General features: G+C 39.4%; 2 protein-coding genes across 5 annotated transcripts; one reads left to right on the forward strand and one right to left on the reverse strand.

Annotated features, from left to right (window-relative positions):
* Window positions 1–904: 904 nt before the first annotated feature.
* On the reverse strand, window positions 905–18,892 carry GLOD4 (glyoxalase domain containing 4). 3 transcript variants are annotated; one of them, XM_079130926.1, is made up of 9 exons: window positions 18,744–18,892; window positions 17,814–17,863; window positions 16,159–16,279; window positions 14,508–14,652; window positions 9,853–9,989; window positions 8,474–8,560; window positions 8,096–8,209; window positions 7,920–8,006; window positions 905–1,417 (listed from the first exon to the last, which is right to left on the reverse strand). In XM_079130926.1, the coding sequence occupies exons 1-9, from the start codon at window positions 18,861–18,863 to the stop codon at window positions 1,352–1,354; spliced, it is 927 nt and encodes a 308-aa protein (XP_078987052.1). In that variant the 5' UTR covers window positions 18,864–18,892; the 3' UTR covers window positions 905–1,351. The 3 variants fall into 3 exon arrangements, with proteins under 3 accessions (XP_078987052.1, XP_078987053.1, XP_078987054.1); XM_079130927.1 differs by lacking the exon at window positions 17,814–17,863 and having other exon boundaries at window positions 18,744–18,875; XM_079130928.1 differs by lacking the exons at window positions 17,814–17,863; window positions 18,744–18,892 and adding an exon at window positions 17,595–17,759.
* A 32-nt stretch (window positions 18,893–18,924) lies between these two features.
* Window positions 18,925–24,927, forward strand: MRM3 (mitochondrial rRNA methyltransferase 3). Of its 2 annotated transcripts, XM_079130908.1 has the most exons (4): window positions 18,925–19,271; window positions 19,534–19,778; window positions 21,678–21,845; window positions 24,187–24,927. In XM_079130908.1, the coding sequence occupies exons 1-4, from the start codon at window positions 18,958–18,960 to the stop codon at window positions 24,720–24,722; spliced, it is 1,263 nt and encodes a 420-aa protein (XP_078987034.1). In that variant the 5' UTR covers window positions 18,925–18,957; the 3' UTR covers window positions 24,723–24,927. The 2 variants fall into 2 exon arrangements, with proteins under 2 accessions (XP_078987034.1, XP_078987035.1); XM_079130909.1 differs by lacking the exon at window positions 18,925–19,271 and having other exon boundaries at window positions 19,581–19,720.
* Window positions 24,928–25,703: the final 776 nt, after the last annotated feature.

The raw sequence follows: 25,703 nt of genomic DNA on the forward strand, positions 1-25,703 counted from the left end.
GGATTCAATTTTAGTACAAAAAACAAAGGGAAAAAGAAAAAAAAACAAGAAAGAAAGAAGTCATTTAGTGTTTACATTTGACCTTTATCAAGGAATTTAGAAGTTTGTTTCTCCAGAGTCCAACTAGTAATTTTAAGCCTACTATTTTTTAGTCATTTTAAACTAAAATTTATGATTACTTTCTTACCTCAGGAGGGATGATCATAATAAATTAGGAAATAAAATTATAGAAAATAAAAAGCAATATAAATAAATAATTACTATTGTAACCATAGAGGAGGGTCTCAAGTTTGAGGCCAGTCTAAATAACTTAGAGAGACCCTGTCTCAAAATAAAATATAAAAAGGGTTGGGAGGTAGTTCAGTGGTATGGTACCCCCAGGTTTGATTCCCAGTACTGCAAAAACAAATACAACCCCCCCCCCCAAACAAACATACAACAAATTGGTTGTATAGAACCAAAAGGAAAACCACCAGATAATTTTTTTTCAGGCTGCAGAAATCATTTAATCCATTTGTACATAAAGAAACTAGCACAGAGGGACACAGGAACACACTCCTATAATACCAGGTACTTGTGAAGCTGAGGCAGGAGAATAGTAAGTTGAGGCCAACCTGGATAACTTAGTGAACCTATCTCAAAATAAAAACTTTCTTAAAAGGGTTGGGGATGGAACTCAGTGGTAGAGAAGCCCTAGGTTCCACCCTAGTACTATAAATAAACAAAAAGAATAAATAAAAAGAAACTAGCACAGAGCCAGGTGTGTAGAAATATAACACATTAAATCCTACCCATCTGTTTTCTCTGGCTACTCAAAATGTAAAAGCAAGTCAAACGGGGTTTAACCAAATCTTTTTGTCCAAGGAACAGAATTTCTTTTAAAAAAAGTATATGTCAGACCTGCCAGAGAGGACATTAGAACAGTTTATTATTATCAGATGCTGGAATTATGATGATTATAAGCAACTGATCTGGATTTATTTGAATAGTCACTACAGTAAAATCTACATGATTCATCAAAATTCTCTCCATCCCCAACCAAGAGCTGCACCATAGAGCTGTTCCAGTCTAGAAAATAATTTGTTATTGATCTATTACAGTTACACAGGATGTGCAATTCCAAAGTGCAGATTAGTGAGTTCCCCTCTACCTGGATTAACAATAATTGGATTTCATTTCTAAAACATACCAGAGTTTTCAAAGATTGAAATATACAAATCTTCAGTACCCAGGTCTCCTTGCCTTGGTAGGGCACAATGAAGTTGTAAGAGCATTTATCAAAAAGAAACATATCAGGTCTCATAGGTGCCATGCAGGAATCATAAATGCTTGTTTCGCATGATGTCTTCCATTAACCTGAAGCCTTTGGTTTATTTCTTTCAGCAAACCACTCATCACTTTTATCTGCTGCCATTGCCTACAGAAACAGAAATATACATTTATTCCAAGTCTGAAAAACAAGATATAACCCACTTTACGTCTCACTGTACTATGCACAAAGAAGAAACTGATATTTAAAGAATGTTCATCCAGTGTATTTTATTCAATGTGACAGAGATGCTGGTGAGTACTGAGCAACTGCTTGGTGGTTATCACTCTGCAGGATAAAGGGCAAAGCCTGCTGGCTGACTGATGCAAGAGCAGGGACCATGCATACCAGGCTGTGGGGTCTGTGGTAGAACAAGAATCTTTAGTGTTATGAGACTCAGACTGGGAATGAGGCCAAATAAGAAAAGGTATATTGATGTTTTAGCTTGTGAGCCTTGAATGATTCACTTTTTAAAGGCTCCTCCTAGTCTATTCCACCAATATTTGGTTGGGTTAGTTTTGTGCCTACTAACTCAAAGAGAATCCATGTTAATGAAAGAACTCTACAAGGGTTCTTTCAGTGGTTTGGTAAGGAAAAACATTTATGCAGTCAAAAAGCAAGTATGGAAATACCTTTCTAAAAAAAATGAATTTTCATCACAAGCTAGGTATTATGGTGGATCCGGTGAGGTTGCTGCAACATAGTCTGAGGTTCTGGGTCTATATAGAACAGTTTAAGGACTCAGATATTACTTTGTACAAAGAGTGTGTATGTGCCTTGAGATATTTACTACAATACAGCCATGAACAAAGTGGTACCTGACCAAAAAGACAATTAATTGGAGAAAGTATAAAAAATACCCATCAGTAGGAAGTCACAAAATGATGTCAGCAATTGAAAATGAGAAAACAAATGTATATAATATATATATCTTGTTTAGAAACAGTAAAGCTGATGGTGGCAGTCTTGGGCAATGAGACTCAAAGATGGGGCAAGACATTACATTTCATTTATATAAAATCAGTATTGATTTATTATTTTGATGAATATAAAAGGTACTTAAAGATCAAAGGTAAAATAAAAAGCAACAAAAATTCACAAGAGTTGGAACTGCAAATTTTTCTGTCTTTTAGGCACCATAAAAAGTGGAGGGACAGAACCCAGAAAATTTTCTGAGTTTTGACACACAAGCTGAAGAACAGGGGAGAGAAAACACTCTTCAGGCAGAGAAAAGATTTGGGTTAATATAAACAGTTCAAAAGGACTAAAACAGGGATAGGTAAGGGACCTTAGGGAGAGAGGTAGAACAGGTTAGAGAGTAGGGAAGGGCTAGACATATCACATACTCTGTCAGAGGGTTTGGAATACATCTTGAAGGTAATAGAGAGCTATCAGAAGACTAAACAGTTGTAAGAATTACTGGATTGCTGCTGTGGGAAGCTAATGCTGGCACCAAGAAAGGGGTGCCAGAAGATGGCAGGAGGCTTTTGCAGTATTACAGGGGACAATGAAGATATTTGCAGAACTCGCATCTCTTGATGACCAACAGCTAACAAAATTTAGTAGTGTGAAGAAACAATATGCAAATGAAACAAAAAAAACTGATCCTGAGGACAGTGGCTTGAACATCGGGATAAAAGATATATCGTACATACCATCCACAAGAAGAAGGCTACAGAGGAAGGAAAAGAACCAACTGTGAAGCCCAAAAGACCTCCACCCAAGCCCTTGCCTGCCACTTAGCTGAATGAATGATATTCATAGCCAAATGGCTTAATCTTTTTGAGTCTCAGTTTTCTCATATGCAAAGAGGGATGCTACTTACCTTACAGGTTGTGCTAAGAATTACAGAATGTACACAAAACACTTAAGAATGTGTCAATGAGCTGGAGTTGTGGCTCAGTGGTAGAGTGCTTGCCTAGCATGCATGAGGCACTGGGTTCGATTCTCAGCACCATATATAAATAATAAAACAAAGGCCCATCAATAGCTAAAAAAATTTTTTTTAAATAATGTGTCAAAATAAGAGATACTTAATAACAATCTCCACTGAATATTATTAAAAGAAGAATGGATTTCCTTTTTTTTTTTTTTTTTAGTTACAGACATGCTGAGTTAGTAATGTCTCTGGGATCCTATGGTGAAGAGGCTCACTGGACACAACACTGGTCTGGAAACCAAAAACACTAAATATAAAAAGTGGATAAATGGGCTTCCTGGCTCTTCAAGATTACTGGGCTGGGGATACAGCTCAGTGATAGAGCATTTGCCTAGTATGTGCATGGCCTGTATTCAAACCCTAGCACTACCAACAAAATAAAATAAACAGCCAAACCAGAGTGGTGGTGCATGCCTATAATCTCAGCAACTTGGAAGACTGAGGCAAGAGGATTTCAAGATTGAGGCCAGACTCAGCAACTTAGAATACGCTTGTCTCAAAATAAAAAATAAAAAGAACTATGGATATAGCTCAGTGGCAAAGTACTCCTGGGCTAAATCCTTAGTACCAAAAACAAAAGAAAACAAAATACGCAATCCATAGACTAGAAAAAAATACTTGCATTTGCAGATATCTACCAAATTACTTATATCCAGAATATACAAAGAACTCCAACAAATCAATAAAAAGAAAAACTAATAAAAAAATGGATTTGAATGGGCCTTAAAAGATGAGCAAATACTCAAAGAAGAGAAAGGACATTTCAGGAGAATAAAACAATGATTAAAGAAACAAGGTGAAAAATATATTCTTAGAGATTAGTGAAAAGCCTAGAATGGTTAAAATGTAAAACAGATCAAAAGTCTACCTTTCAACTCATTTGTCATGAAATTCACTGGATCGTATAAATTGTTCTGTATTCTAATTAAATTAAAGCTAGTCACAAAAATGTAGGGCAAACCAACAGTATAAAAAAAAAAATGGAAATTTTAATAACTGGATTTTATCCCAGCACTGCAAAAAGAGAGAGAGAGGGAACAAGAACTGGATTTTAGGTGACACTGCTGATACACAGCCCCCACCCCAGTGCCAGGGACTGAACCCAGGGCCTTGAGGATGCTAGCACTTAATCACTGAGCTATCACCCCAGCCCATACTGTTTATTTTTTTAAATGTGACAATGTCAACATGGTATGTAAGAAAATTGTTTAATTCCTACTTCTTTAGATTGTTGTAAAAAGTATAAAATACTTAAGTATTTTAGGAATTTTAAAAATGGTATGTTATCTGAGATTTGTCTTAGAAATTCCCAGCCAAAAAAAAAAAAAAAAAAAAAAAGAAAAGAAGGTCTGGGGATGGAAGGAAAGAATGATGAAAAACTATGGTACAGAGGTGATGGCTGAGAGTCACACAGGGGATTTGTTGTACTCTTGAGTATATTTGGAATTTTCAATTAAGAAATATTAAAAAATAAAACCTATTGTGAAAAAAATGGACAAAAGACTTGAACATATAATTTACAAAAGAAGAAAGCAAATGGTCCATAAGCTTATGAAAAGGTGCTCACAATTATTAGTCATCAGGGAAATATAAATTAAAAACAAAATAAGAAGTGATCTTTCAAGTGTTAGGATGGCTAAAACTCAGAAAACACAAACCCAAAATGTTGGTGAAGATGTGGAGCAACTGGAACTCTCATACACCTAGAGTACTTCCCCCTTACCCTCAAGTGATACCTTTCCACACCCCTAGGGGGGATGCCAGAAACTGTGGAGAGTACCAAACCCTGTAATTTAACATGTTCCCATCTTAACTAGGTATTTTTATGTGCTATGGCAATAACTTCTGCATTTTGAGGTGCAATAGCAAAACTGACACAAATTTCTTTTTACGTCTTTAAATTTTATAGATAAAAGATTTTTTCATACTGTTGATCTTAGAATCTCAGCATGGTTTTTCATTTTGATTTGTTTTCTTTCTTTATTAATCAAGAATTTTTACCTTTTCTTCTAGAAGCACTTTGCAGCTTCTCTTTGGCATAATAAAATTGCCAACATCGCTACTTTTGTGCTTTGGGGCCATTATTAAATAAAATAAGGGTTGCGTGAGCTCAAGCACTGCTATATCAAGGCATTTAATCTGAAAACTAAGATGGTAATTGACTGACTAATGTGAGGGGAGGGTATATAGTGCGGATACACTGCATAAAGGGATGATTCAAGTTCCAAGTGGGATAGAGTAGGAAAACAGGAGATTTCATTAAGCTACTCAGAGCAGTGTGCAATTTCAAATGTATGCATTATTTATTTCTGAAATTTTCCATTTAATATTTTTGGACAGAGGTGACTACAGGTACCTGAAATCATGTGAAAAGAGAAACTGCAGTTAAGGGGGGACTACTATAGGATAATTACTATGGATAGCTATTTGATACTTTTGGATAAAGTAAAAGCAATTCTACTAGGAATTTACCCAAGAGACACAAAACATGTATCTACAAGAAGATTTAAACAAGAGTGTTGATAGCAGTCTTCTCTATAAGAGATAAAAATCTGGAAACAGCTCAATTGTCTAACATTGTAGGAATGGATAAACAACTGTTAAAAAGATGAATACCACTCAAAAAGAAAAAAGGAAAGAAATAAATAAAACTTGATATATGTAATTACACAAAGGAATCTCAAAAATGTGGAAAGAAAGAAGCCAGGTACAAAAGAATATCTACTGAGTGATTCTATTTGTATGTATCCCAGAACAAACAAAACTAATCTATAGTGCCAGAAATCAGAACAGCACTTGCCTCTGGGAAAAGCTGTCAACAGAGATGTGAAGAAGGCAGGATTCTCAATCTCTAATATGGAAGAAGAGAGTTTAAGGGAAGGCATGAAAGAACAAGGGAAGAGTCCAGTAAAAAGTTAACTGAAAGGTTTCCTGAGATTCTATTTTCCAGCATAAAATTTATAAAAAATGTATTTTCTATACATTACATGCTTTGTGAGGTTTGCTAAGCTCTATAAACCACAGAACAATCCCATGAAGAAGATATTCTTATTTTCTCAAATTTTTAGATAAGGAAGCTCAAGGAATTGAAGTAAATTGCTGAAGATCAGTTACATAGATTAAAATGACAGAACTGGCGATAGACTAATTCCTTTAATCATTCAATAATCTATTTAGAGATAAACTAAGTGCAGTGGCATGTGCCTATAGTCCCAGCTACTTAAGAGCTGAGACAGGAGGATCACTTGAAACCCAGGAATTTGAGACCAGTCTGAGCAACAACTGTAAGACCCTGTCTGTCTGTCTGTCTCTCTCTCTCTCTCATACACACACAGAGTATTCAGAAAATGTCTACTACATGCCAGATATAAGTAAGAAGTTGGAATATGACAATGAGTAACTCCTTTGAAGATTGCTTGGAAAAAAATCTTGATTTTTAAAAATTTATATAAATTTTTAATAAGTTTTTTAAAATAAAACAAATTTAAGTCTTTAAATTTAAATCTTTAAATTTTTTTAGGGGTGGGTGGTACCAGGAAGTGAACCCAGGGCTTTACACATGTTAAGCAAGCACACCCTACCCCTGAGCTACTTCCCCAGCCCTTTTTATTTTTATTTTGAGATAAGATCTTCCTTAAATTTCCCAGACTGACCTTTAACTTTCAATCTTCCTGCCTCAACCTCTTAAATAGCTGGGATTACAAGCAAGCACCATCATACAGGGTTGAAAAATCAAGTTTGATGAAAGTAGAAAAGAAGTTTCTGGATTTGGCAAGATGGAGGTCCCAGTGATGTCAACATGAGCAACTATTTGAGTGACAAAGAGTCATTGCAGAATAGAGTGAAGTATAAAAGGGAGGTAAGAAGTAGAAACTGTGTGCAGACAGATTTTTTAAAGAAGAAATCTATAGCCCAGTGGCACACATCTATAATCCCAGCAGCTTAGGAGGCTGAGAAGGGAGATGGCAAGTTCAAGGCTAGCCTTAGCAACTTGATGAGACACTGTCTCAAAAACAAAAAGGGCTAAGGATGTAGCCCAGTGGTAAACACCCCTGGGTTAAATCCCCAATACCAAGAAGAAAAGAAAAAAAAAAAAAAAAGAGAAATCTGTAAAGAAATCTAGAGAAGGGATATGGAATTAACACAAAGCTTTAAAAGATGGGAGCTACTGGAGCTTGCTTGTATGCTGATGAGAACAATTCACTAGGAAGAGACTGAGCTGTCAAATGGAAGAGATGAACAGAAAGCTAAGAAAATGAGAGGGGATAGTATCTGGCATTTCCATTCACCAAGCAGAATAATATAGTACCACAGTCTCTAAGACAGTCTAAGTACACATAAGGGGTTATACAGGTGGCAATGAAGACATAGGTCCCTGGTTAAAAAAGTCACCTCAACAGCAAAAGGATGTGGTTCTAACAGTAAGAACATGGACGCTACTGCTTTGGCCCTTCTCCATATATACTTTATGTCAACCCCCTTACGCCTATGGTGATATAATGTAGATATAAGACTCAAGGGCTGGGGTCAAAGCACAGTGGTATAGCGTTTGCCTAGCAAGTGTGAGGCACAGGGCTCAATTCTCAGCACCACATAAAAATAAATAAAAGTAAATAAAGACCCACTGACAACTAAAAAATATTAAAAACCAAAACAAAACAGAAGACTCACATCATCCAATAATTTGCTTCCCTCTGGATCCATTTTAGAAAGTTCTCGAAATGCTTCATCTCCAACAAAGCAAATTTCATGTCCATCCTATACCAATAAATACAAAAGTAATTTGGCAAAAGACATCTCTGAAGAAAACCCTGGTAGAGCCTGTCCCCTTGCTTAGTAATACTTACAGGGTCAGCCAGAATGACCACTTGTACTGTGGCCTTCCCTGGGGTATCCAGACTCACCAGGGGAGTCAGGATCGTCTGTTTCTCCCTTTTCATCAAGTCTTCTAAGTCTGGCAACTTGAGAAAAAGAAGGCAAAGTAGCAAGGGTCACATACTACTTTTACAGCCTGGTTCTCACTAGCTCTAGAGGAGCATCTGATCAGAAAGAACCAAGGTGTCACTTGTTTAATTTTATTATCTTAATGGTTCTTGAAATAACTGTTGAACTTGATACCAAAGCCACAATCAGAATGAACCTAAAGAAAGGAAGGCCAAGGTTCTCAAGTGAGTGGAACTAGCTAGTCACAGAACTTAAACAAAAGTCAAGTTATCTAACATTACCTCTTTGTGGGGACAAGAAAAGGCAATTCTTCCAAAAGCTGCTGCATGGTCAACTGCACCCTTGATGCCCTGCAGCTCCAACTTACACTGAAAAGAAAGAAGAGTTTATGCTTTTGGACAGGTTACATATGCATGTGGTAATAAAATTCACACAGTGGAGCTAGGGATGTAGCTCAGTGGTAAAGGGCTTGACTAACATGCTCAGACCCTGGTTGATCCTGGATCCCCAGCACTTAAAAAAAAAAATTCAAACAGTACTAGAAGAAGAAAGTAAAATCAAAGTCTTCCTCCTTCTCTTACCCAAGAAGCAAACAGTCCCCATTTTCTAGAGTTTTATTCTAAGCACATTGTATATGTGTGTGTGTGTGTGTGTGTTTTGTTTTATATAAATGGTAGCCCAATTTATAAGTTATTCTATCATTTGTTTTCTCCACTTACTATTACTACACCAGTATATAAAGACTTGCGCCAGTCTTTTCAATAGCTATATAGTAATCCGTTCAGGTTTTTTGTTTTTGTTCTTTGGTAATAGGGATAGAAACCAGGCCTTGCACATACTAGGCAAGTCCTCTACCACTAAGCTACATCCCCAGTATCCCATTCTATGGATTAACCATACCTTTTAAAAAAATTCCTCTAATCCAAAGGACATGAAGGTTCTTATCTTTTACTACTGCAAACAATGCTATAATAGATAACCACGTACATGCTTCTTTGTGCATATGTATGATGAGTATATCTATAAAAAGATATAACCCCAGCAACTTAGGAGCCTGAGGCAGGAGGATCACAAGTTCAAGGCCCAGCCTGGGCAACTAATAGAGACGCTGTCTCAAAACAAACCAAGATACCAACACAACCCAAAAAAAGGACTGGAAATGTCACTTAGCAGTAAAGCGGTTGCCTAGCACGTGTAAGACCCTGGGTTCAATCCTGAGTGCCAGAAGAAAATAAAACATCCAAGAAGTACAATGGCTGGGTCAAAGTATAAAGACAAAATCAGGCTCAAATGCTAAGTTATTTTAAAAAAGTAATAACATATACATATATAAAATAGACCATGTGTTAAGTCTTGTCTATGTCTAAGAAATTCCATTTCTTCTTTTTCTGTGTGTTGGCAGTGCTGGGGATAGAACCCAGGGACTTACATATTAGACGATTGCTCTACCACCATGCCATATCCCAGCCCATTCCACTTCTAAAAGGCTATATTCCCAAACAGAAACAAAACTAGTATGAGTGGTAAGATTTCACTAATTTACATTTTCTTCTTTCTATCTGTATAAATATTGAATCACTGTGAACAACCTTCATTTTCCCCTCTTTTATAGGCCAAACTCAAAGGAACAAGTTAGTTATTTCTCTCCAAGATCACTTACCTGGTTATCAGCATAGCCCAGCAAAGCCCTTTGCTTCTCTTTATCTTGTTCATAAATTTTCATTCCCAGTAGATTAGACCAGTAGTTCAAGGACTTCTGAAGATCAGACACTGCAAGAGTTACTTTCAATACAGGATCTGTAGAGTAATAAACCAGCAGGAATAGATAGGTCATTTTCATACAACAAAATAAAAAAGACCCAGCTGGGTGTGGTGGTGCATCCCTGTAATCCGAGGAGGCTAAAGCGAGAGGAGTGCAAGTTCAAGGTCAGCCTCAACAATTTAGAGACTCTGTCTCAAAATGAAAAATAAGCGCTGGGTGCAGTGGTGCATGCCTGTAATTCCAGTGGCTTGGGAGGTTGAGACAGAAGGATCAAGAGTTCAAAGCTGGTTTCAGCAACGGTGAGGCACTAAGCAACTCAGTGAGATCTTGTCTCTAAATAAAATACAAAATAGGTCTGGGCACGTGGGCTCAGTGACTGAATGCTCCTGAGTTCAATTCCCCAGTACCAAAAAAAAAAAGGTGTAGCTCAGGAGTTCAGCAACCCTGGTTTCAATTCTCAATCATACAAAAATACATACACACCAAAATAGGCTCAATCAAATGTAAGAATTTAGTTAATGGGGGTGGAAAGATTGCTCAGTAGTAGAGTGCATGCCTTGCATATGTGAGGCTCTTGGTTTGATATCCCCCAAGAGAATTTAGTTTATGATTAAAAAAAGAATTTTAAGTCAGTATGCAAGGGCACCTTATTTAATAAATGACACTAATTTAACTGGTTAATCACTTGGTGGGAAAAAGATATATATATGAATTAAATAGCAAAATTAAATGCATTTCTGATGGGCTAAAGGACTAAGTTTAAAGAATAAAACCAATAAAATACTAAATACAGGTGATAATTTATACAATTTTAGATTGGAAGATTTTTATTTAAACATAACACCCAAACTAAAAGAACCAAGAAGAAAAAAAGCCTGCCAGGTAAATTACACAAACAGAAAATTCCTAGACAACAAAAACCAAAAAAAGAATTCTAGGGCTGCGGGTGGTCACTGGTAAAGTATAGGCCTAGCACATACAAGGCCTTGGGTTGAATCCTGAGTGCCCCTTGTCCCCCATAAAAATTAAGATTAAAAAGAATCAGGGAAAAAATTTTGCTACACAAGACAAAAATTTATTAATGTGAAAGTCATATTTAAGCACCAATAGGAAAAAGATGAACAGCCTAGACAAACTGGCAAAAGGTACAAAGCTGTTATCCACAAAAGGAGGAACTGAAATGGTCACTGAACATGTGAAAAATTTATTCAGCCTCACAAATCATCAAGGAAATCTGAATTCATATAAACTATTTCACCTAACTGGCAAATGATTTGATTTGATTTTTCATTATTATTATTTTAATTTTTATTCTTTTGGCAAATAATTTTTTTTTCACATTGCTAGGAATTAAACCCACATCCCCAGTCACTCGCAAATAATTTTAAAAGTTAGCAGTGTTAACTTTGTGTGTATGTTGGTGTTGGGGGGGGGGGCGGAGACAGGAGTCACAATGATAGAATACTCATAGAGTATAAATTAGTACATTTCTGGGCAATGATTTGATAATTGCCTGGCATGTATGAGTATAGGTCTGGGTTCTGTCGCTAGCACTGCTTTAAAAAAAAAAAAAAAGTATTCTTGACAGAATGTATCAAAATCTTTAAAAATGTACATTGCAAAGGGCAAGTCCAGTTTCAGCAATTCAAAAAGTAATTGTGGATGTATGAAGGTCTTTCATCACAAAGACCTTTGTCAGTGTTGCCCAGAACAATGAAACATTAGGAATAACATAAACATTCAACAACAGAGAACTGTTTATCTTCCTACAATGTAATAATGCAATGGAATTCCTGCAATGGATTATGAAGAGAGATATACATTTAATTAATATATGATTTAGATATTTCATACATATAAACATATATTTTTATACATGGCAAGGTGTTTCTCACAAGTGCTTCCTCCTGGCAGACTCGATTATAGTTTCTCCATTATTTTAAAAATCAACTAGTCAAGTGTAATCCCAGCAACTCAGGCAGCTGAGGCAGGAGGATCACAAGCTCAAGACCAACTTCAGCAACTTAGCAAGACCCTATCTCAAACTAAAAAATAAAAAATGGGATGGGCATGTGGCTCGGTGGTTAAGCACCCCTGGGTTCAATTGTGGTACCAAAACAAAACAACAACAAAAAACCAACAAGTGTCAGTTGATTTACAGCTTGAATGCAGGAACAGGAATGGGAAAAAAATGTTTGAAACTACATAGGAGTGAATAATTCAAACAAAAAATGGATACCAGCTAGACTGACAGATTTAACTCCATTACCAACAGGAAATTAATGCCTCAAGGATATTACCATTATCTCCCAAGGAGGACAAACACATTAGAATTGTGACCAGCCTCAGCAACTTAGGGAGATCCTGTCTCAAAATAAAAATGAATAACAATGAAAAAGTGATAAAGATGTGGCTCAGTGATACAAGTGGCCCTGGGTTCAATCCCTAGTATTGACAATAAATAAATAAATAAATAAATAAATAAATAATAAAGTCAGTATATAAAGCAACAATTGCCTATCAAATAACCACAGCTAGGAACAGTAGTGCATGACTATAGTCCTAGCAAATGGGGAGGTTGAGGTAGGAGGACCACAAGTTCAAGGCCAGCCTCAAGCAACTTAGCAAGGTCCTCAGCAACATAGTGAGATTCTGTCTCAAATAAAAATATGAAAGACTGGGGATGCAGCTCAGCGATAAAGTACCCCTTGGTTCAATCCCCAATACCATAACAAAAAACAAAAGAAAAAAAACAAAAATGCTTTCCTCCACTGGTCTGCACCATGTCCCAAATGCTGAGTTGATTTAGTTTTCAGTGCTACTTGTTTTTCATCTGGTGCTCAGCAAAAAGACCAGTCCATTTTATGTAGGAGGGTAGACTGGCTGTGTAGGACTTATAGCAAGCTGGCATTTCTGCACTTCATTGGTGACTGAAGGGGTTTTTATGCTTTTTGGTGTACCCAAGGGTGCTCTGCCATGAGCTACAACCCCAGTCCTTTTAATTTTTATTTTTAGACAGGGTTTTGCTAAGTTGCTCAAACCTTTGCGAAGTTGTTGAGGCTGGCCTCGGACTTGCAATCCTCCTGCCTCAGCTTCCAGGATTGCTGGCATTATAGGAGTGCCCCACCACAGCTGGCTTGGAAGAAAGAATTTATATGACTCTTTTCAAGTCACTTAGAGACATGTGCTCACTGAATGAAATGGCAGGCAGAATTGTCTTTGCTCCTTACCAGCCTCCTCCTGTAGCCCACCCCCCACTGCCACTACTCCACCGTGCACTTTTTTTTTTGCTTTTGTTTTGGCAGAGAAGCAGTTGAATTTACAGGAATTAAATACACATGATGAAGCTGCCTCTACCATGAAAAAACACACCCTGTGAAGTTTCTTTCCTGCTCTATGGGACAAGCAGTGTGGTGAGCTCCTCACTTCTGTTTTGTCTCTTACTAAATACCAGCCTGGAGTTATGGAAACTAACCTCAGCTCAAGTGGTATGGCTAAGTAATCTAGGGATAATTCTATTTCTCTTGCAATGACTGGTTCAGCAGCAGGCTGACCAGGAAGTTAGCTAAAAAATTTCAAGAAAGTTTTGCACTGTTCTTTAAAAAGAGCAGTAAGAAGCTGGTTTCCTGACTCCTACCCAAAGTGAATGTGTGGGAACATGTGGACCCAACTGCTACTGGCAGCCATCCTTAATCAAGAGGATTTAGTTTTAGGAGAAATACACCAAAGAAAACAGAACATTTTAGAGATAATTTGGGTTCCTGATATCATTGCTGAGTAGTGACATGTAATTCTTCCTACCAGAATACCTGCTCTGTGAGTTAAAAAATTTTTCTATCCTCCAAATTAGTCTGAGTGGGGTATTCTATAATTTGCAACTGATAGAATCATAAGTAGGTACATTACCAATAGAACAGAACCAGTCTAGTTCTAGCATGAGAATATAATTACTCAAAAACAGGTAAGAGCACTGGCTTGTGAGGGACATGTCATGTAAATTCAGACTCTACAGGAGAAAAGATATCTAACTCCCTCTCTTCTTCCATCAAAGGTGGCTTTAGACAGGTGCTCTGGTTTAGATCTGGAATGGCCCCAAATGCTCATGTGTTGAAGGCTTAGTCCCCAATGCAGCAATATTCAGAGATGGGACTTTTGGGAAATGACTGCATCACGAGGGTTCAGTGGATTGGTACATTGATGGGCTAATAATCTGAAGGTTTTATGAGGCGGTGGTGAAAACTGTAGGATGCTGGACCTAGTTGGAGAAAGTAGGTCATTAGGGGTATGACCTGGAAGGGCATTTCTTGTCCCTGGCCCCTTCCTCTCTCTGCTTCCCAGCTGCGATGACAGAGAAGCCTCCCTTAGCCATACCCTTTTACCATGATATTTGGCCTCATCTGAGGCTCAAAAAAACGAAGCCACACCACCATAGACTGAAGCCTCTCAAACCGAGTCAATAAACTTTTCTTCCTATATGTTGTTTATGTCGGGTATTTTGGTCACAACAACGAAAAGCTAACACAACAGGTTTTTACTCATTCTGATGTAATTACCTGATTGAAGTAGACTCTGATTCTGCAAATAGAACTTATATCCTCCTGGGGCCTCAATTTCAAAAACTCCTTCTGCAACTTCACTGAGTGGCCACTCCAGCTTCCTGGCATTGCTGACAGCCTGGCTAGAAGCAAGTGTGATTCCCTATAACAAACAATGAAAACACCCACACACATAATCACAACAGATCTTTTACAAAACAAGGCACCAACATCCACTGACTCTAAGTCAAATTACCTAAGATTTAGTAGGTAATTTTTCTTCTAGTAATTTTTCTTCTAGTAATTTCAAAGTACGTTTTGGATATTTTCTCCCACAAAGATTCAGATCTTTATGAATCATAGAACAGAAGTTCAAATGTCAGTGAAGTATGGCCTATTTAATGCCAAAGATAATGTCTTCAAATGTTCAAGATCTAGGGCTGGGGGCACAGATGAGTGGTACAGCACTTGTGTAGTATTTACAAGGATCTGGGTTCAATCCTCAGTAAGGAAAAAAAAAATTTTTCCCAATATCTAGCCAGAGAAATCTTGATTTTTACCTTGGCCTGCCAGTTACCTATTTTGAGATTTCTTTTCTTTTTTTTTTTTGAGAAATGGTCTTGTTATGTACCCTAAGCTGGGCTTGATCTTGGCAATATTCCTGCCTTAGCCTCTGAGCCGATTTTTGCTTTTTATTTTAATTTCTTCTATTTATGATTTGTTTTAAATTTAGGGCTTCCTGGTGTTTGGCTTATTTGCAAATGTTGGTAATAATGATAACATAGTCTTCATTTTTGTGTAAAATAGGTACAAAACCCAAATTTGAGGGAGAATAATGCAAACAAAACAATATAACATTTGCATGAGGCTAAGCTAAGATTGTGAAGCTACAGTGAGAGCCCAGCATGTCTCTGCTGAAACTCTGGGGCACCCACCAAACCAAGGGAGCATACTGTTCACTCCCATGGCTCCAGGAAGGGAGTTTTATATGAAAATAATGGACTTCTGGGGCTGCAGCTTCTGAGGTTCTACCTCTGCAAGCAGAGCCTGTTAAGGACAGGTTCTCCAGCCCAGGGTCATTTTTTGCTTTTAAGACAATAAAAATTAAACCAACTATTAATACACTCTAAATTTACTCTAAATACAAAATAATGTACATTTGGGCCTCTTGAAAAGGCCAGCCTCTTTTCTAACTTGGACTATTATAATAGTCTCTGCTCCAATCTTGCAATTCATCGCCCACTCTACAGCCAGAGTAAACTTTCCAAAATGTACCGAACAGCCTGTTCTCAAGACAGCTGCTGGACCTTGCTCTTTCCTCTGCTCAAAACTCTTAATAGCTCTTCATTTCATTTGGATGGATTATAATGAACTAAAGGTTCAACACAATCTGACCCCAATGCCGACCACCTTTCTCCTATAATCTCCATTCCAGTCACACCAGCTTCCTTGCATTTTCTTCAATATGCCAGGTACTGCTTGAGGGCCTCTACATGGACTTTTCTCTCTGCCTGTAATGTTCTTCCCTGGATATCTACATGGTTAACTCCTTTATGTCCTCTGACCCTTTGTTCAATGTCACCTCCACATGGACTCAGTCTCAACAAATTACTTCAGATTAAACAAGTCATCTACCCCAACCAAAAATCTACTGGAATAGAATATTTACCATGAAGTCATTGCCCAGCTTGTAGTCTCCAATGCCATAATTGTAAGTCAGCTCTGCAACAAAATGATCATCCTCAGGCCCAAATCCCACCATTGTTTTACTCCATTTCCCATCATAAGGCCTAGAAAAATGAAAGTAAATGAACCCAGGTTTTACAATATGTACAGGCCTCCCCCAAAGAATTACTGGGCACAGAATGATGGGCAGTCCCATATGAAACTGTAAGTTCTCATATGGTTAGGATGACCTCAGAAGGTGCTGAGAGTATTGTGGGCAGTGCTCATGGGCCCCCCTACAAGATTCAAAGATCACCTATTTGGCACTTACAGGAAGGAAAGATTCATTTACCTTTTCTTTTTCTGGCATTGGGAATTGAATCCATGGTCTCGTGTATGCTAGGTAAGAGCTCTACCACAGAGCTGAGCTATATCCCTGGCCCTTTAAATGTTTTTATTTTGAGACAGGGTCTTGCTAAGTTGCCCAGGCTGGTCTCAAATGCATAATCCTCCTGCCATAGCCTCGTTAATAGCTGGGATTAAAGGCATATATGTTTACTTTCCTTTAAAGCAGGGAAAAGAATCCTACAGAAAATTCTCCAATCTGACCTTGGTTTGTTTATTTACATACCAATCAACAAGCACACAAATCCCAACAGATGTTGGACTTTTCCAACTTGATATGGCTACTAAACTTAAGAGATACTCAATAACCAATTTTTCATCTGGCGCATATATTTGGGTTTATGGTATAATATGAAATATATTGGTCTTTATCCAATTCCTGTCACAGACATCCTAAAATCCTTGGAATTTCCTGAGATATTGGGGTGTCTTTTGTAACTCACAGTAAGCCCTTTCCATAACACCTGAATTTAGGGTAATGAACTGTCTTAGAGTGGGGCCCCTAGATAGCCCTAGAATAGGGGTGACTCCATAAAGACTACGTGATTAGAGGGTTTGAAGTTTTAGCCTCACTCCCTTTGGGAAGCAGAGGGGCTGGAAATGAAGCTCCATTAATCTGTGTAAAACTATTGAACAACAAAACTTGATGAGCTTCTGGGCCATGGAACACACGGAAGTACTGAGGGTATATATCCAGAAAAAATATGGAAGCTCCACACCTCCTCTTTCCCACACCCTGTTCTATGTACCTTTTCTACTTGACTGTTCCCAAGTTACAACCTTTACAATAAACCAGTAAATAGAAGTAGTGGTTCCCTGAGTTCTGTGACCCATTCTAGCAAACAAGTGAATCTGAGGAGGCAGTCATGGGAACCCCCAATTTATAAATGGTAAATCAGAAATATCAGAGGCCCAGAATTGTGACTGGCATCTAAAATAGGGGTAGTCTTGTGGTAGTGAGCCTTTAATTTGTGATTTCTGACATTAACTTTAGGTAGCTATGTTAAGAATTGAGTTGAATAGCAGGACACCTACCTGGTATTGGGAGAGTTGGAGAACTGTCTGATTTATCAGAAGTGCTATGTGAGAGTGCAGAGAAACAGGATGGTTTCCCCAGTGTTCTTCAAGTTACCTCCCTGATTTACTGACTCCTTCATTTATTCCACTGCTTCATACTCACTTTGAGAAACTGCCTTCTGTGCTCCTGGGGGTATTCAGAACCTAGAGGAGATTTTAAGATACAAGGTATCATACCCATTACAGGCAGCTTTGCAGCCTTCTTCAAATTCTTCATGCCGCAGAACCTGGTAAGGGAATCAAAATAAATTGTAAGGTTTTGCTAGCACTGCTCCCTAAAAACTTCCTTCCACGTTGTTAAGTGACCCCTGCAGAATCACAGCTTCTCAGAGCTGGAGATATGTCATCTGGGGGCAAGTGAATGGATTCTGATCTTATACTTAGGTCTGGATTGTTGAAAAGCGAGTCGGTGATTTATCCAGAGATTGAGTCCCTAAAAGAGACCATACAAACCAGCCCTGATCAAAGCAAAACCTTGAATATGCTGACTCTACCCGCACTGAAAGGCTCCAAACTAGAAGAGACTGCGTTATTATCAATTTTAAGAGTATTATATGTTTTTGCTTGTTTACTATCCTTCCCAGTACCCTGGAAGCTCCCCCAGGGCAGAAGCTCAATAAATATTTGTGAATGTACTTAAGTGAAAAAACATGCACAGACATAGTATGTCAATCCTCCTTGTAACACCCACCTTGGTGGCCCTCGCCTGTAATCCCTCCGGAAGCTGTAGCAGGAGGGTCTATGAAGCTAGTAAATAGAAGACTATGACTATGAAGCTAGACTATGAAGCTAGTCTGGACGATTTAGCGAGATCCTGTCTCAAACTAAAATGAAAAAAGGCTGGAAATGTAGCACAAGTGGTAGAACGCTTATAGAGCATGTGGGAAGCCCTGGACTCAATCTCCAGTACCAAGAGAAGACAAAACAAAAAAGAGACTTCTAACCAGTAACCAGGGGCTCAAAACTCTTCCTGACACTGAACACCCCGCAGGGCCAATGGAGAACCGCTGGGCCTAATGCCCCCGGTTGAGGTTCACCACACACCCATTACCCCCCTCCTCCGCCAGGTGCTTCCAGTCAAGCGCGCCAGTCCCCGCCGGCCAGCACCTTCATCCCCAGGACATCTCGAAAGAAATGCGCCGTCTGAAAGCGGTTTCCCACTTTGAATACGAAGTGCAAAGCTCGGCGACCCGCCATAACTTCCACCGCCACACCGCCGTCACTCATGCAGCGCCGCCCCACCCGCAGAGGGCGCAGCGGGTTGGTGACGTCAGTATTAACCGACGGCGCGCGCTGATGACGTAACAGCGGTACCGGGAAGATGGCGATGCTGGCAAAGGGCGTGTGTTGTACCATGCGACCGTTGCTGCCGGTGGTTCAGACTTGGAATCTTAACGGGCGGCGCTGGGTCCGGGCACTGCGGCGGAGCCCCGTGAAAGTGGTGTTTCCATCGGGGGAGGTGGTGGAACGGAAGCGCTCCCCGGGGAAGCAGCCCCGCAAGGCAGCGTCTAAGACGCATCCCCAGGAGCAGGGACAGAAACAGCCACTTCATTTGTCCCCATCCCGTACGCCTAGTACCTGGGAAGAGACAGGGCTTCACTACGATAAAGCTTTTCCTGGGGACAGGAGGCTGAGGTGATGTGTTCCTGAGGCTTGTCGTCTACTCCTGTTTTTCTTTTTGCTGCACAGTGGGACCTTAACCACCACCTGGAGGAGTTCTTCCAGAACAACCCTATGGTTTTTATTTTAAATTTCATTTTATTTTTGCATTATGCGGAATAAGTGTCTCCTTTGGAATTCGTTTTTGTCTCTGCGAAGCTCTTTATGTCAGTTACAATTAGGTGTGTCTCAGTAAAAGGATGTTGGTACTTACCCATCGTTTTGTTTCTACTTACAGCAATATAATGACAATAGTTAAGTCCAGGCCGTTTCGGGACAAGCAAGGAAAGATACTGCTGGAAGGTCGAAGGCTGATTGCAGACGCTCTGAAAGCTGGAGCTGTGCCAAAAGTTTTCTTCTTTAGCCGACTGGAATACATAAAGGAGTTGCCTGTTGATAAGTTGAAAGGTGTAAGCCTCATTAAGGTGAAATTTGAGGATATCAAGGATTGGTCCGACTTAGTAGCACCGCAAGGAATAATTGGTCAGTGGTTACACAATGTATTGCTAGGTGTGAATACCTAGAATTTCTTGTTCATACTTGTCTTAGGGCAGCAGATTTTATTTAAACCAAATTTAAAATGTTACTGCCTAATCTCTTCTTGGAGGCTTTGTACTTGTGTTGTCTTTGCAAAGAATTCTAAATTTTTCATTGTATTATGTTCCAGGGAAGTAACTCATTTATTGGAACAAATATATAACAAGATGCTTGTGATATTTTAAAAACTGTACAGTCTTGGGAACATGCTTCCAAAGGAAATTGAGTCTTTATTTGATATTAGTTTAAATATAAATAGCTTAGAAGTTTTGTTTGTTTTTGGTACTGTGGATTAAACCCAGAGGAACTTTATCACGGAGCTACATCTGGCCCTTTTTATGTTTTATTTTGAGACAGGATCTCTCTTGTTAAGGTGCAGAGGTTACCAAGGCTGGTCTTGAATTTGTGATCTTCCTGCCTTAATCTTCAGTGGCTGGGATCACAGGTGTGCACCACTGCACCCTACTAGGGTTTTTGTTTTTGCAGGTACCCCCAAGCCCATTTGTATTAGATAAATAAAGTTAGAGAGGCTGCTATGTAAATATGGTTGTGTTTAGCTTAAAACTTTCAAGTTTTTGGACCTCCAACATGAGACCTTAGAAGTGACTCAGTCTATCCCTACTCTCATAACCCCTTCATTTTGTAGCCTTTGCAGAATATATCTCAAAGGTACTGCTTCTGAACTGGGAGAAGCATGAGACCTTAGAAGTGACTCAGTCTATCCCTACTCTCATAACCCCTTCATTTTGTAGCCTTTGCAGAATATATCTCAAAGGTAGTGCTTCTGAACTGGGATATTTGAAAAAGGAGTCCTTACTTGGCTGCATTCAGGTTTTTTAATTCAGATTCTTTTTCCTAGGAATGTACTTTGAATTTTTAAAACAAGCAATGGAAGATAAGACTAAAATCAATAGAGCAGACTGATAACTTTTGAAAAAAAATATTTAGGTTACTCCTACAAATTATTTTAAAAAAAAATTTTTTTTTAAAACCTCAGGAAAATGGTTATAACAACAAGACAGTTCAAAGAGAAAACATAAATGAAGGAACTAAAGGAAAAAGGTCAAAATTGGCCAGTTAACTTGAAAAGCTGTTCAGCCTCTCTACTAATCAGGGAAAATGCAAGTTAAAACAATGAAATGCCATTTTTCCCATCAAAGTGGAAAGAGTTGAAACAAATACATAATATACTCTGATAACAAAGGTTTGAGTTGGGAACAGGTATTTTGTGTGCTCCAGATGTGAATAAACTAGAGTGGCCTGTGGGGAGGGCAGTTTAGTGTCACTAACAGTGAGAGTGCATTTGTACTGCTTGTCCTTTTCACTTGTGGGTATTTGTCCTAGAGAAATTTTCTGACACACACAGGGATATTCATTATAGCATTGTTTGTAATAAGGATTTGAAATAATTTAACTGTTAGGGGAAGAACTAAATGAACTGTTGTATATAGTATTATTACAAAATAACATGCAAGACAGGAATAAGGTAGCTCTACATACACATGGGCAGTTTCTTCAAGACATGTTATTGAGTGAAATTAGTCAATTACAGAATAATACATTGAGTGCTTTTATATGTTGAAAAAAAAAAAACCACTTACATGTGGGTAGATGTCCCTATATTTAGGTAGATGCATAAAGGTTTTGGAAAGACACACTACAAGACTGAAAACAGATGGGATAGGCAGATCAGCACTGGTAGAATTTTGTTGTTGGAATTTTTTGGAGTCAGAATGTATTCATATATTCCTTATGTAATTATAAATACATAAAGAATAATAAGTAAATGAAAAATCAAATTATTTCCCACATCAGACAAGTGAACATCCTGTGTTGTTTCCTCAGGGATTTTTGCCAAACCTGACCATGTTAAAATGACATATCCAGAGACTCAGCTTCACCATTCACTGCCCTTATTTTTGATTTGTGACAATCTCCGTGACCCTGGGAACCTGGGGACAATTCTAAGATCCGCTGCTGGGGCAGGCTGCAGCAAAGTATTATTAACTAAAGGTAAGAACACCTGTTACTACGTGGCTTGCTTGGCCTTTGTTAAATGAGTTAGGGCTCTGGGCAGACACGCATGGGTCTGAATCTTGGATCTGCTCCTTGCTAGATGTGTGTCCATGAGCAGTATGCTAAGTGTCAGTTCCCTTATCTCTATAGTGGGAATAGTAACAGAATCTTACTCAGTTATTTTGAGGGTTACTTGAGGTGATGCAAATAAAGTACTTCGCACCATGCCTGGCATAAGAAATACTGACAAGAAGTCAGTAAATGTTGATTTTCTTTTAAAGTTATTTGAAACCTGTTAGGTTATTAAAGAAGAAATTTTTAATCAGGGCAAAAAAATTTTAACACTTGATTTCAAGTCTTGTATGATCTTGAGTTTCCAAATTGTGGGTATAATGAGACCTTTCTAGCACTTAAATTCTGAATCCTGTGAAAGGAATGTGTCAACAGTGTGATTATGCCTTTGTGATACATTTCCCTTAGCCTCAGGTGGGTCACACAGTCCCACAAACCAATTAACCTTATTACATTCCTGTCTCTTAATCAGAAATGGGGATTAATAGACTTGGTTCTAAACAGATCTGTCAGTCTCTTGGGATGTGCCTAAAGGACCTGTTCCACCTTGGGAGTGTAGGAGAGGGAGAACATCATTCATCAGAAACACTTAGGCTACCATTAAATATACTAATAGTGGCAGCCATTGCTGAGACTTGTCTAACTTGCTTGTTTCAGCTGTTCCCAGTCACACCCTGTTGGAGTATATTTCTCTGCTGGTGCGAGAGCTAGGTGCTGGGATTCCTTTATCAGTACCCACCTACTCCATTGTTGAGTACTGTGATAGCAGGGGTGGTTTGGGAAATGTGTTTATGTAATCCAAGTGGCATAGTTTTCACATTGATACTGGTGGCTGGTCTGAAAGAGATAGGGAAAGACAGAGTAGGAAATACTTAGTATGATGCCCAGTGTCAAGGACATGAGGAGGAAGGAGAAAGTCTCACCTTTTCCTTACTCCCCACTAGGTGTAGGGGTCAGACCAGATAGCTCCTCTCACAGGTGTGAGCCCATCTTCTGGTCCCTTTCCCCCGACCTCTTAACCTGCAACCCATCTCCCATCTCTGGTCCCCTGCAATGTGTGGGAAAGCCAATAGGTGGGGATATGTGTGGGCACTCTCACGTTCTTAGTGCCTTTTTATAATCCTTTTAAAATGCAGTCTGCCTAGTTAATCTGTTCTAAATTTGACAAATTAACTTTTAAAATGACTTGTCATGAGACTTGTGCTAACAAGTTAGGGGAGGATAGCAGATACGTGATATACTCATGACGAGGTGCCCTGGTTGTGCCATCTCTCCCACCTTGCCTACGGTGAGAGTAGACACTGGGAAAGGTCAAGTGTCTGCCATGCAGCTGGTGCATGGGAGTGGTTGGGCCTAGCACTTGACTCTATATAGAAGAATAGGTTTGCTAACCTTACCACAGTATGACAGAAGGGGTATGTGTGGGTGATAGAACTGCCACCTGGGTTCAGGCTCATATTCCCCCTGGATTGCTGTACTGGCTTTCTACCTAATTGCCTCATTTCTAGTGTGGGAAATCTGTTCCATTCCAGACTGAACATTGAAGTCAAATGAGTGTTTCTGAACCATAAATCAGATTCTTTACTGTTGTGCTGAAAATCCTTCAGGGCATCATACTGTCTTCTGAAAAACAATCCCAACTCCTCAGTTTAGCTGCCTTGGCCGCTGCCTGCCTCTCATTTCTTCTCCCACACCCCACCCCACCATCAGCTGCAATTCTTAGACTGTGGCATTCTCCCCCTTCTCTAACTTTGTCCTCTGCCTGGGCCTTTCTCTTATAAGATCCTTTTATCCTTCAAGACCCAGCTCAGTGTCATGGTCTCTTAGATGTTTGGTGTTTTTCCTGAAAGCCCTGCTTTTTACCAGGGTTTTCCATTATCCTGTTCATGCTTCTTTTATATTGTTACTAATATTCTTGCCACCTGATTAGATATTGTCCCAGCACTGCAAGCTACTGTACCCTGAGTTCCTGGAGGTTGGGGTGTTTTAATTCCCTTTGCATCCCCTGTATAGTGTCTGGTCTATGTGTGGACAATGTCAAAGAGATGAACAGAATCCCTCTTCAGCACTAGCAGGGATTAATCCTGCAGTTCCTTTGCTAGACACCACCATCACTGGGAAGACTCTGGAAGGTACCAACTATCAAGAAGACTCTACTGGAATAAACTTTTGCTTTATTTTCTGATCCAGAATTAATCTGATTTACTCCAGAGCTCCCAATCTGAGGCTTATGCAATCTTGATTAAATCTTCTCTTTATTTTCTAGGCTGTGTGGATGCCTGGGAACCCAAAGTGCTACGGGCAGGCATGGGGGCACACTTCCAGGTGCCTGTTATCAACAATCTGGAATGGGAAACAGTACCCAACTACTTGCCCCCTGATACCCGTGTCCACGTAGCAGACAACTGTGGCCTCTATGCCCAGGCCCAGATGTCTACTAAAGCCAGTGACCATGGTTGGGTGTGTGATCGAAGATTTCTGAAGTTTCACAAGTTCGAGGAAGAAGAGGATGTAGAAACTGGAGACAGTAAGGGCTGGCTCCCTGAAATTGAGGTTCAGAGTTACGACTTGGACTGGACAGAGGCACCAGCAGCTGTGGTGATAGGTGGGGAGACCCATGGCGTGAGCCTGGAGTCCCTGCAGTTGGCCGAAAGCACTGGTGGCAAGAGGCTGCTGATCCCTGTGGTGCCTGGTGTGGACAGCCTGAACTCAGCCATGGCTGCAAGCATCCTGCTTTTTGAAGGAAAAAGACAGCTGCGGTTAAGGGTGGAACACTTGAACAGGGACAGGCGTTACCACTGAAATAGGGGACAGAAGTTCTGTTTGAGGATGTCTCCAGCTCCTGCCATCCCTAGCACACTGGAAGGAGGCTGGCAGAGTTGGTAACTGGCTTCCTGGGCCATACTCAGGAGGCAGGACGTAGGCATTGCTGCTATTATACAGCATTGGAAAAACAGGAATTTCTACAAGTTTCTGCTTTTCCTCATAAATAAAAGGGTTAAAACTCTTCCTGAGATCTCCCATCTTTCTACCGATTTTGAGGGTGTGTGTGTATAAATATATACATAAATTTTTTTTTTGCATGACCACATTAATAGATCATGTGGCTCTGGATATATACATAATTTAATTGTCTACTGGGACTGGGGTGTATCTCAGTGGTAGTGCTTGCCTACCATTTATGAAGCCCTGGGGGAGTCCACTAAGAAGCTTTTTTTTTTGGCCCAGAAAGTTCCCAAAGATATCTGATGGGTGTTTTACAGTCATTAAGTATTGGTTATGGTTCATGGCCAAGTCACCTCTGCCTGATAATTGGTCACTGGAAAATAAAACTTTTATTAAGTATAGAACCAGCAGATGACATTAAAAAGTTTCATTTAAGTGTGGCCAGTGGGTCTCAGTGTCTCTTCATTTTTGGCCTAGCAAGGAGGGTGTTTCTGAGAGGAATAACCCAAGAAGCTAATGGCTGCAGGTCATGGAGGTCAACAGCTATCTGTTCTTTGGGTTGGGATATGTCAACCCCTGGGGTCTGTTTAGGCCTCACTTCAGCAGCCACTGTTATACTTATTTTCCCCCTAATCTTTAGAAACAGCTTAATTCATCAAGTGGTATCACCTTCTTAGCACCTCTGCAAGGACCCTGTGCAGAAAAGGAAGAAATCTAGTTTTAAAATGTGCAGCTTAACCCTGCAGCAGTGGGGAGAGCATCACCCTTTTTACTAGCTTCTTGTCAATCCTGTTTTACGTAGGACTCTCCACATGTCTGTGTGTTCTTTTTGTACAT

This window comes from Sciurus vulgaris (genome assembly GCF_902686455.1).
Source record: "Sciurus vulgaris genome assembly, chromosome: 3".
Classification (NCBI taxonomy): Eukaryota; Metazoa; Chordata; class Mammalia; order Rodentia; family Sciuridae; genus Sciurus; species Sciurus vulgaris.